Genomic DNA, 12,122 nt, shown 5'->3' with positions numbered 1-12,122 from the left:
CAGTTGCCTCCCACATTTGACTTCTGAAGAGCTGGTTTCTGTGTGCCTCTCCCTCACGGCTGATACTGTGCTGTCTGCTTCGTGTTACGTGGTTCCCCCTGCCAGGCAGCAGCTGCTGAAGTGTCCTGTTGTCGTTCATCCTCACACGTCTGACTCGCAGAACTCTGTTTTAGTAAAATCAGAGCACCTCTGGCGGACGGGCTGCACTCTCATCAGTAGCCATCCTGTCCTGCCGCGTAATGTCAACATTAGGAAATATCCTAAAAGGAGAGAATAGAAGTGTTGCAGGAAAGGCATCATTATTCTGTAGCACCAAAGCCACTCCTCTGCATTCTGGCAACATCATTTTTCAGTCCCATCACGTTGATCTATGTGCCCCGCACAGATATCTATCATTCCCTCCCCTTTCTTTTCAGACCGAGCTAATAGATCTGTCTACGGTAGATGTGATCCTCATCTCTAACTATCACTGCATGATGGCTCTGCCCTACATCACTGAGCACACGGGGTTCACAGGCACGGTCTATGCCACAGAGCCCTCCGTTCAGATCGGCAGGTGAGAGCATTTCTTCTTGTGCCATTAGAGAGTGGCTGGCGAGCTCCTCCCTTCAGTGGTGACTGTTAATAGAGTGTTGTGCGAGGTGGGATTATTATTTCCCTCTGAGCAGCTGACCCAGAGAACAGGCACGAATAGACAACTCTCCAGATAAAACAAATGTTCTTTGGAGTTGCCTAGAGACTGATGCTGCGAGTAATGGTCGTTAGTCTTTTTTAGAAAAACGGGAACAGGGAGTTTGCAGAGACAGCTCCTCTGTGCAGATGATACTAATTAGGGGAAGTATCATTCAGTAGGATGCCACCAGGATGCAGTGCAGAGAGCTTCGGGAGAGAAAGGAACACAGCATATTTAAGAAAAGAGGAAGAAATTTTACTACTTTGCTTTCAAAATTTCCCCCCTCTTATGGTTTAGTGCAGACTATAAATGGGGACGGCTTGTAGAAAACAGGGTAATTAGATGGTTACGTTGTCTGTACTGTTGACATAGTGAAACTCGGGACTGTATGGAATAAAAACCTCAGAGCCCTTCTTTGACTCTGAGAACGCTGTGCTGTCTCTTCCCCTGCCCCTCCCAAGCCTCCATGGGACAGATGGTTGTTTCAAGTAACCATAGCATCATTTAGTGAGAAGAAAATTACCCCAGAAGAAAAGAACTGTGTTGAAGCAAACAAAGAAGTATGGTATAAGGTAATACTATCAAGACCCGAAATATGGGATCTAAGTGCTTTGGGTTCTAGAATCTGACTGAAGTCCAATACGATGGAATTACCAGAAATGAAACAAAATATGTCCTTGTTTTTCTGTCAAACCATATTACCTGCGGTGTGTACAGAAAAACATAAGGGATCTGAGGAAGAGACATTGTAGGAAAGTAAAGCACTCAAGGTGATTTAACAGTTTTGGTGAGAGGACAAGCTGAAAACATTAGATTCTAGTCTGAAAAAGTTAAAGCCTGAGGATGGACATACCAGACAGTTCTCCAGAAAGCTACAGCCAGAACAATAATGAGCCTGGATCCCGGATCTTAGAATGCTGGAACTGGTACTGCTCCTTCAAGATGAAAGACAATTAAAAAAAAAAAAAAAGATGAAAGACGATGATAGTGTTAGGAATAAGTAAATAAGTGGAAATGAAGTTGTTCGGCATTCAAATGCTAATAAATTTATGGCTTGCCATGTCTGTGTGTTTATTGGGAGAGGATTTAAGTCAATGTGGAACATCTGTACTGGATTATGTAGGGGATTCAAGATGTTGAAAGTCTATTTCTAGCTTTTTGGTCGTCCCCTAGCCATCCAGGGCCCCATCAGTGCTCTGTTCCCATGTATTCCTCAGAGCATGGGATCATCGATCCAGTTGAGTGAGGCATCTCTTAGATTCCCTGAGTTGTGATTCTGTGGTGATCCAGCTTGTGATCTGCAGAGCCTGTCCTCTGGCAGGTCCTTGAGTTAGTTAGGATTAGGCCTTCGAGTATTCTTCCATGTGGAATTTTGTTATTTCCTAAAATGTATATGAAGAAAACTTATTTTACCAGTTTAAAATGTCCATTTAATATTGTCATTAAAAAAAATCCTATCCCCACTTCTGCTGCCACCAAAATCAGGTACTTCATGCTCATTTAACTATTTGTCCTTTTGTGTTTTTAATTACCTAAATAAATAAAGGCAGAGGTCTTAAGAGTGTGAGTTAAACCATAGGCTTATATATTTCATTGTTTAGAGACAAGAAGCACACCAGGCTTATGAATTAAATCATTTACATTCAGAATTTTTAACGTGAAAATTCAACGCAAAGGCTAGGTTTTTGTTCAACTTTATGTAAAATGGTGCCCACGTTTATGTGCAGCAGAGAGAGGAAAGACGACTGGGGAGGGCAGGCAGGCAAGCCCGCTTCTCTTGGCTACAGTGTTAAGAGTGCCATGTTTTTCTGATTCCTTTTTGAGTGTTCATCACTTTCTTTGTTTAAACTCAGGCTTCTCATGGAAGAGTTGGTGAACTTCATTGAACGCGTGCCCAAGGCTCAGTCTGCCTCCTTGTGGAAGAACAAGGATATTCAGCGGTAAACAGCAGGCCGTCTACCCACCATGGCAGTAGAGCTGGGGGCTTTGCAGAAGAGTCTCAAATGTTACCGTATTTTCTGCTCAAACGTTTATACTGTTAGAATTAAGATTCCCCTTTCCCTGTGTTATGGAAGGGTTGTGTTTGATTCAACCGTCGTATTTGACAGGCAACCATACCATATGCAAGGTAGTATGCTAGGTCTGGGAGGTTTTGGGGGTTTTTTTTGCAGTACTCGGGCCTCTCACTGTTGTGGCCTCTCCCGTTGTGGAGCACAGGCTCCGGACGCGCAGGCTCAGCGGCCATGGCTCACGGGCCCAGCCGCTCCGCAGCATGTGGGATCTTCCCGGACCGGGGCACGAACCCGTGTCCCCTGCATCGGCAGGCGGACTCTCAACCACTGCGCCACCAGGGAAGCCCTAGGAGTTTTTAAAAATAAGTAAAACAGTTGGCTGTCTCTATGAGGTGCTGAGGGGTTAATGGGAAATCGGACAATTAAACAGCTAAATTACAGTCTTGGGTGGCATGTGTTATAAGAGATGCCTGGTTACAATGCTGTAGGCACTCAGAAAATGAAGAACTTTCTCTGCTTAGGGAACTGAGGAGGACATTCCTTAGGAGATGACAATTAAGGTGGGTCTCAGAGGAAGGAAAGGACTTTTCCTGATAGAAAGGGTCGTAAAGTGGGGTCCAGGCACAGCACCGTAGGATATAGTATATTAGGGAACAGTGAGAAGTTCAGGGTGGGTTAGAATTAGCTGAGTAAAGAGGTGAAAGGCAAAACCAGACAGGGACATTGGAGCAAGATAATGAAGCGTCTGCTGTGTCAAGATGGAACTTTTTATTATTGAGAGCGGGAAGCCCATCAGGGGAGGTTGACAAGGCGGTGAATGACGTGATCGCATGTTTTTTTAGGGGAAGTAACCCTGGAAGCATAAGAGAGGATGGATGGGGGTGCAGAGATGGGGGCGGGAAGCCCAGCGGCAGAGCTGATTCAGAAACCCAGGCGAGAGAACAAAGGCCTGGGCTAAGGCTGTAGATGATGAGGTGAAGTAAGTAGAAATGCAGTAGAGGAGGCGGGAGGCAGCTTGATTCTACTTCCACTCTCATATTTGATCGGCAGCAGAGGACACGAGTCAGCCCTAACATACTGCAGTTGGTCCAGCCCTGCCAACTGCTGCCCTCACCTCCCAGCACCGCAGCCCCAGCCATCCAGGCCTGGCGTCCAGACTCTGGAGTAAAAGCCCGTCTGTGACTTCTTAGGTCATGTGTGTTCCTTACACTCCTACCCAAGTCCACTCTTCTCCAGCTACCTCGCCACTGGGTTCTCTTTCCCTCTAGGTCCGTGATTTGTTTGCCATCTACTTAACTAAACTTTAGAATGTCTTGGCTTTTGTGACATTCTTTCTACAAGGATATGAATATGTAGCTAGGAGAATATGCTGTGGTTTTTATGCTGTAACTGTCTCAGAGTTTGAGCACGTGAGTCTCCTCCTTTATGTGTTCCTTTCTGTACGTGTTATTTATTTTATTTAACTTATGTAGCACTTGTTATGTGCCAGACACTCTTCTCAGTGCTTTATTTAATTCACTTAGTTCTTTAACGTTATCATTTTACAGAAGAGAAAACAGTCACAGAGAGGTTAAGTAAGTTATTCGAGGTCAACCAACTAGTGGGCAGTAGGATTTGGATTCAAACCCAGGCAGCTGGGCTACTCTGGTTCCAGAGTCCGTGCCCTTAACGCCTGTGCTGGGCTGCTTCTCAGCCACATACAGGCTTCTCACGGGCATGTGAGCCCCCTCTCTTAATCATTCTCATGAGGGAGAAGTAACATAACTGTGCACATTTTCTCCTGTGTTTTATGGATCTTCTTGTTTCTCTGTTTCCTTGACTGGGGATATGGTGTCTGTCTGGCTTCTCATTAGGAAACGCCTTCTGGACACGCACTTGTCTGAGTCTTCTCTGTACACATGGATGGCTTCCTTGATCTGTCCGCCCACCCACTCGGTACAGGTCCCCTCCTGCCCTCGTTGTGCGTGCTTATTCTCAGCTCCCTTCCTCCTGCCCACTGCATGCCTCCTTCCCCTTTTCTCCCTCTCCCACGTGCCCACTGGCCCACATTCAACTCACTTCTCTCCATCTCCCTCCTTAGAAACCTGAGGACTTTGTTTTCTTTCCCTGTGGAACACGTACATCTTGGCTTCCCTCACTTCCTCCTTTTAAATTTATACCCTTAAATATTCTGCTACAAATAATTTTGGCACACCAGAAATGATGTTCAAAGGTCACTGTTTCCTGAATCCCAAACCCTGGGCTAAGTCTTAAGGAAGTCCAAGTCCTTATTTTGCCTTTTTTTTCTGTGACCTTGGGCAGAGTCCTTGGCAGTTTTCTTTGCTTCCCATTCTTTGTAAAATACAAGATAACTGGCTCACCAGAAAAAGGGCCATCATATATTAGGGAAAAAGGTGAGTTGAACTTGAAGGAGCAGAGGACTAGGGAGGGGGCCAGAAAGTTATTTCCTAAGGTGCTTAGGAAATCGCCCTTTTTAACAAAGGTGCTAGTTGAAATAAAACCTTGAATTTGGAGCTTCCCTGGTGGCGCGGTGGTTGGGAGTTCGCCTGCCGATGCAGGGGACGCTGGTTCGTGCCCCGGTCCGGGAAGATCCCACATGCCGCGGAGCGGCTGGGCCCGTGAGCCATGGCCGCTGAGCCTGCGCGTCCGGAGCCTGTACTCCGCAGCGGGAGAGGCCACAACAGTGAGAGGCCCGCATACCGCAAAAAAAAAACCCAAAAAAACCTTGAATTTGCTGTCTCACCACCAGGTGGACAAAAATCAGAAGCTGTTGAGAGCTAACTTGGTAGAGAAGAAGTTGGGCCAGTCGGAGACTGTATTTCATTACTTCATGCATCCTGACCATAGTTCTGATCCTGGTCAAGCATTTTGTTTTGGCATTTGAGTGTGAGATGAGCCATAGTTACTGACAGACAAAGAGAAGAGTCTAATTATTGGAAAGATTGTGCTGAGGTGTTAGACAAACCAAGAAAGCTGTGTCCTGTTTTTCTCTTGGAGAAACTCAGCATAAATATTAGAAGTGGTGGAAAAATTTGAGGAGCTATTTTTTAATTGACATCAAATAAGAGAATTCTTTTGAAATATTCACCTAGAATTTAATCTTGGGCCAGAATACTAAAAGTGCTGCATTTGAAAATTTATGCTGAAGGATTTACACCACTTTAAAAGTTCCCTCCGTCATGAGCTAGTTGATATCAAGTGTCCCAGGATACTGTGACATACTGTATTGAGAAGCACTGGGGTTTTTTGTTTTTGTTTGTTTGTTTGTTTTTGCTGTCTAGTACAGTGACTAAGTGATGTGGGCTTTGTCTTCTATTTATTTATTTATTTTTAAATTCCTGCATTCTCCTTGTCCAGTTCCTATAAAATAGGGGTCACAAACTCAGATGCCTCCAGGGGTGAGGAAGGGGTTTATAGGTAAGTACAGGAGTGAGGTGGGCTGCCAGGAATTGTGGACCAGTGACCACACCTCTCTAAAAGGGCGGCTGACACACGGCTTCAGCAGACTTTTGGCCGTATGGGAAAGTGAGTGCATCACTGCCAAATCTTCCCTTTTACTTTTTTTTTTTTAAAAGAAGCTCTAGATCTGGATGTTTTAAATGTGATTTTTTTTTTCATCTTTAAAAAATGTTGGCTCTCACATTAAAGTAAAATTCTGTATGATCCAAGCAAAACGCCTCCATGAGTTGGATTTGAGCCCCCAGGTTTTGACTTATACTTAAACCTTTACAGGCAGTCTCTTGGTTAAATGTCAAGAATTAATGCATCTTAGTAGCTTAAGAATAAGACCAACTAAAAAAAAAAAATGAATTAAAATCTTTCAGATTCATTGGTTTCTGACAAATTCCTTTAAATCACAGGAAGTTAGTTTGAATTAGCATTTGATTTAGTATTAGTATGTTTACCAAAAAAAAAAAAAACCATTACTCTTGCTTTTCGGCAGCTGCCTCACTCCCTGCCTCAGTCGACACTGCTCCCTGAGATTTATTTAGAAGTTAGCCATCCTTCTTCCTCATTTTGACATTGTAGCTTATACTTCTTGAAAAAGAGATTTTTGAAGGGTAGGAAAAGGAGAATGCCTTACAAATTTTCGAGCCTCTGACGTTCCCATACGCACTTCAAAATTTAGGTTTTTAATGGGAAAATTTAAAGCACAATATTCCACTGAAGAAACTTATCCAGTCTCTAGTATTTTTAATATAAGGGCAGCATTTTTTGTATAAGACTAGAAATTTACAATTATAATTAAGAATAAATCACTACAGGGTATTGTCATAATCCTCTGACAAGCATTAAGGAGTTATGCATTAATATATTCCTGGCTGAAGTGTTATGGCAGTTTTCAGTACTCAGAGCTTAAAATGTGGGTTTATATCTTTTAGAAGACATAAAATTTTTTTAAAAAGCATATTGTACTTGAAGTTCCTCTGCTCTGACACTCCTTGGGTATTTATAGAGGAATTTATCAGGTCTAACTATGTAGTAGGAAGAAAATTAAAGCTATGGGCTTGGAGGTCAAATAGACTGGTGTTTGAGTTCCTTCCAGATCTGCTTCTTAGCTGCAGAAGTTTATTTCTTCTAGGTTCTGTTTCCTCGTTTATAAAATAGAAATAATATTAGCAACTTCACAAGGTTGTTGTGAGGACTAAATGAGTAATAAAAGTAAAGTCCGTAAAACAGTGCCAGGCACACAGTAGGTGCTCAGTAAACACCAACAACCTTTCTCCCTTTAATGATACACTTGGTTCACATAACCCCCTTTCAATAACCAGCACACGTCTGCCTTCCACAGCCTTATTTATCTTTCAGTGCTACCTTTCCTGACGAGAGCAAAGTAGTATAGTAGAAGGAAGACTGTTTTCCTAATCCCACTGTTGCCTCTAGTTAGCAGTGTCATTCAGATCCTGGGACTCAGTCTTCTTTTCTGTAAAATAGGAGAATTGAATTAAACTATCTCTAAGTTCGCTTATGTTATAGTTTTTAAAGATGCCCTTAAGCAGGTGCTCAGAGAGTGGCAGTACTTTGATGGAGTCGTCACAACTTTGCAGTTCTTCAGCTTTGCACTTCCAGAAACTTAATCATTTCATTTCACTCAGAGTTGATTAGCCTCTGAAGACTGGTTTGGGCTAACTAAACTCCCAGGATACTGACTGAGAAACAAAAATCCCATTTAATTACTTTATCCTGAGATATCTGCGTAGCTCCAGAACTAGGGTGGTTCATCTGTCTAGGACTCTCTGTTCTGGGCAGCAAGTCCACTTAAAGAGATCAAATTATAGGTAAGAGGTTTTTGATGAGCATAAAATTAAAGCAGAGATGGTTTAGCCCCTCTCAAGAATTGTTTCTATCATGCTTCGGTAGCCTGAGCAATTGCCTTTGTACTTTTGAGAGAGAAATTGATCTAAAACAAAAAACAGGGATTATAATCTGGTTTCAGTTTAGTATTGAGAAGTGCTTGATCTTCAGGCTTTACTTTTGGTAAATTCCATAAAGATCACTCTGCTAACCCATCTCCACCCCACCCCACTCACATGTATAGTAAGCATACTTCACTGTAATGAAAGGAAAGAAACTTTACTGCTTCTTGTATTCTTTGTATTCTGCTCTTATATTTATTTTGTTCAGTCATTCACTCATCAAACACTTAGAAAAAGCCCAACCAGTGTTTTATTTATAAGCTTTTAAGTGGTCCCTGTGGACCTAAAAGTCCTGCTCTTTTAAGAAAACACATGATGTTGTGCTGGTAGGATGGAAGAAGAGACAGCAGAGCTCTGGCATGATGTCAAGCCCTGGGAAAAAAGTTTATTAAGCACTCAAGTGTGATAAGAACAAAACAAAAAAATGAAATCTTTTAGAAAGTACTTATTAAGCATTTAGACTCTGAGAACTTGACTTTGATAAATTGGAAAGCCAGAAAAAACAGAACTAGTTCCCATTGGGTTTCCTTATCCGACTTATCCTTAATCAGCCAATAATCCTAATGGCTTTGAATGGCTCTGTAAATGCCTCTTTAATTATGGCCTCAAACATAAGGAGAGTTTTAGGGAAAGCTGAGTTAGACAAGATGTTAGGAGATAGAAGGAAGTAATGAGGAAGTGACTAAATATCTCAAAAGAGTAAAAAAGGTGTTAGCGAAAGAAATTTGGGGGTATAAATAGGAAACTTAGAGGACTTCAGTCTCATTTGTTCATTAACTACCAAGTGCCTGGCATTATAAGTTTTCAGGGAAATGCCCCCCAAAGTTTAAGGCATAGTCCCTGTACCCAAGGAGCTTGTTGAGCAGAGATTACGTACTAAGTAGCAAGACTCAAGCTGGGTTTGGCAGGTTAAGCAGGTTTTGAATGAGGGAAGAGATCGCTCCAAGATAAGAGAACATTGTGGGCAAAAACATAGCAACATGGCATGATTGAGAGGGGACTGGCTTGGTTAAAATCAGCCAGTGCACACCAGGAAGGAGAGAAAAACATTGAAAGCTAACCTTGTACAAAAGAATATTGAAAGTTTCTTCTTTTGGAAAAGCCAGCAATACATTTGACTAATTCCTCGTTTAAATCTTTTGTCTAGCTGATAGAAAACTTATCAAAATTGTTTGTGAAAACATAGTCACCAAACCTGTGTGATAAAGGAAACCTCTAACATTTCCAAAGAGAGAAATGACAAATAATTAGTTTTAGATCTGAAAGTAGTGTAGTCAGTATATAAGGTACCAGAATAAGATACCCGAAGAATTTAAGCATAGAGTGAAGGGGAGGAATTCATAGGCACTGAATATCATAGATTATATAATGTTAATAATATATATTATATATACACATATGTGTGCGTGTGTGTGTGTGTGTAATTTCTCATTTGCTGTGGTCTTCAACAGTTTTTGAAGGAAACATTTTACCCTCAGTTTAGATATATGAAGGGAAAAAAGAGGGTAGGTAAATTATTGAATATTGCAACTAAAGCAACTAAATTAGGTATGAAGACCAACCTTCTACAAATGTTCTCTACAATTAGAGTTTGTAAAAATGTCATTGATGAGACCTGAGAAAAGCCCAGGCTGAGTTGAGGTATTAAAACACTGCCTCTGTACTAGAACATGGCCCAGAACACTTCCTAACTTATTAGTAGTTCTGGGTCTCCCACCAGGCTGCCCTTATCTCAGGCTCCACCGGGAGGATCCCATTCTTGGCTCACTCACGCGGTGGTTGGCAGGATTCAGTTCCTCAGGGGTGGTGGGTAGCCGAAGCCTCCCTCGGGTCCCTGTCACATGGGCGTCTCCTCAGAGCGTCTCACCACGTGGCAGCTGGTTTCATCAGAGTGAACAAGAGGGCAAGAGAGAGACTGTGGACGAGCAGGAAGTCTTGGTCTTCTGTAACCTAATCTTGGAAGTGACATCTTGTCACTTTTGTCACAGTCTCTTCACTAGAAGCAAGCCGGTTGGTGCAGCCCACACTCAGCGGGAGGAGCCCAGGCAAGGGGGTGAATATGGGAGGCGGGGAGCCTGGGGAACCCTGTCAGAAGCTGCCTGCCACCGAACCCTAAGCTGAGCAGGTCAGACTTGACACCAGAGTCATTGGGACCTGCTTGGCCTTCCTCTTCCGGCTCACCGGTCTGTTCCTCCCTGGCGTTTTTAGCACCTCGGCGCACACTTACTGGTGCCCTTCAGATAAAACAGACATATGGATCAGCGGAACAGAGTAGAGAGCCCAGAAATGAACCCACACACCTGTGGCCAGTTAAAGAACGTGGGTCTAATCTAGCTGGTGTGCGACTTATTAGCTCAGCCTCGAGCCGAGGTGTCTCAGTTGCAGGGCCTTGGCAGAGCTAAGGGCAATTAAAACAAATCCAACTGAGATGAAAGATGTGGTTGGGCTGCGTTGTTATTCACCACCCTCCCCACTCTAGCCACTCGCATGATAGCCTTCCAGCTCTGGTGTAAACGCTTCTGCTCCTATCCAGCCCAGAGTAAGAAGTCTTTATTTTTTGTGAGGGGCAGTCCTAGGAAGCCCAAGCCATGGGGCTCCCTGATCTGGAGGAATTTAAAGGAGGAGCTAAAGCAGGGGAGTAATATGGGTTCTTCCTTCAGCCCCTCTAGAGCAGTGCCTGGGCCACTCAAGTTCAGAGTCATTGCTGCTCATCAGAGTAAATCACCTTGGGTGATTTCAGCACAGTCACCTGTACTGAAGTCCACTACAGTATTGTTGGAAAATGTATGTTCTGGGGCCACGATGGCTGTGTATATTGGAGATGGTTGGAGACAGTCGTTACTCAGCATCTGTTCTGTGCCAGACGCTTACGTGCAGTGTATCATTTATCCCTCACAGAACAGCTCTAAAAAGGAAGTGATACTCTCCCTGTTTTACAAACGAGAAGACCGGCTCAGAGGTGAAGAGGCAGTGCTGAGATTTAAATCTAGACAAGTCTGTAAATCCTCCCCTTTCCCCATGATGTGCCTCTGAGAGAAACCTCTCCTTCCTCAGAGTGGGTGGCAGAGAGTTGCAGGGGTGCGGAAGGGGAGAGAAGCGGTAGCAGCGGCCCCTGCCAGTAACCTCCTCCAAAGAGAGCTTCTGTGCCACTTCCCTGGCTCTGAGACTCGGGCCATCTTCCCAAAGAGCACAAACGATGTGTACCTGACCTAGACGAGTATCTCAAGACCTGAGAAAAGGTGACAGGTGGTCTAGATTTTAAAGCAGGGGTGTTGTGCACACAAAATATGACGAGGAGGACTGTGGTGGAATGTTACAGGCTTGAGGGAGCCTGGCGCCGCAAGAGCTGTTTATAGCTCAGTATATAGAATGTAGGCCAAGGCAGGACCTCGATAAAGAAGGCCTTATAAAGTCATGCTAAGAGTCTTGGATTTTATCCTGAATGGAATGGTGCACTGTTAAAGTGGAGGAGGGGAGTGTGTGTATATGTGTATATGTGTAGATTTGCATTTTCAATATATCCTTTAGGCCCTTCTGGGAGTGAAGGCAAGTGTGCAGGCAAGGATGACTCATGGCTTTCCACATCTCTTTTATTGCTTTGTACTGTTGTAAAATTTTTCCTAGACTTAAGTTCCTTGTGAGCACAGGCCTTTATGTTGTACCTGTTAAATCCCTTACAGGACTTAAATTCTATGGCCATAGTCAGGGCTAAGTACATATTTATTGACTAAATATTGTAAAACCTAAAGCAATTCACTACACATAGGACAGATAAGTGACATAAGAAAATCCTCAGATAAGTGAAATAAGAGAATCTTCACCTGTTTATGCAGAAGGTAAAGAGAAGAGTTGTTGATACTTTGTTGCTGGAGAAACAAAGGTGAAGAGAATTGGAACATCATGATCTGTGTGCTATTTGGGCTAAATCTCTATTCCATGTTTATATGACCAGGAACATGCACTTCACTGGCCATACAACATTGTTACGATTTTTTTCTTCTTCTTGCACAACTCTTTGTT

General features: G+C 43.3%; 1 protein-coding gene across 1 annotated transcript in view; it reads left to right on the top strand.

The window, feature by feature from the left end:
* The window catches only part of INTS9 (integrator complex subunit 9), a 111,416-nt gene that overhangs the window by 46,557 nt on the left and 52,737 nt on the right, over positions 1–12,122 (top strand). Inside the window, exons 5-6 of the mRNA XM_060015240.1 lie at positions 417–556; positions 2,527–2,613. Coding sequence (XP_059871223.1) covers positions 417–556; positions 2,527–2,613 — 227 coding nt within the window. The remainder of the gene's footprint in view (positions 1–416; positions 557–2,526; positions 2,614–12,122) is intronic.

This window comes from Delphinus delphis, chromosome 6 (assembly GCF_949987515.2).
Source record: "Delphinus delphis chromosome 6, mDelDel1.2, whole genome shotgun sequence".
NCBI classification, from domain to species: Eukaryota; Metazoa; Chordata; class Mammalia; order Artiodactyla; family Delphinidae; genus Delphinus; species Delphinus delphis.
Note: the sequence above shows the minus strand (reverse complement) of the source record. Positions and strands in the feature narration are given on the sequence as shown.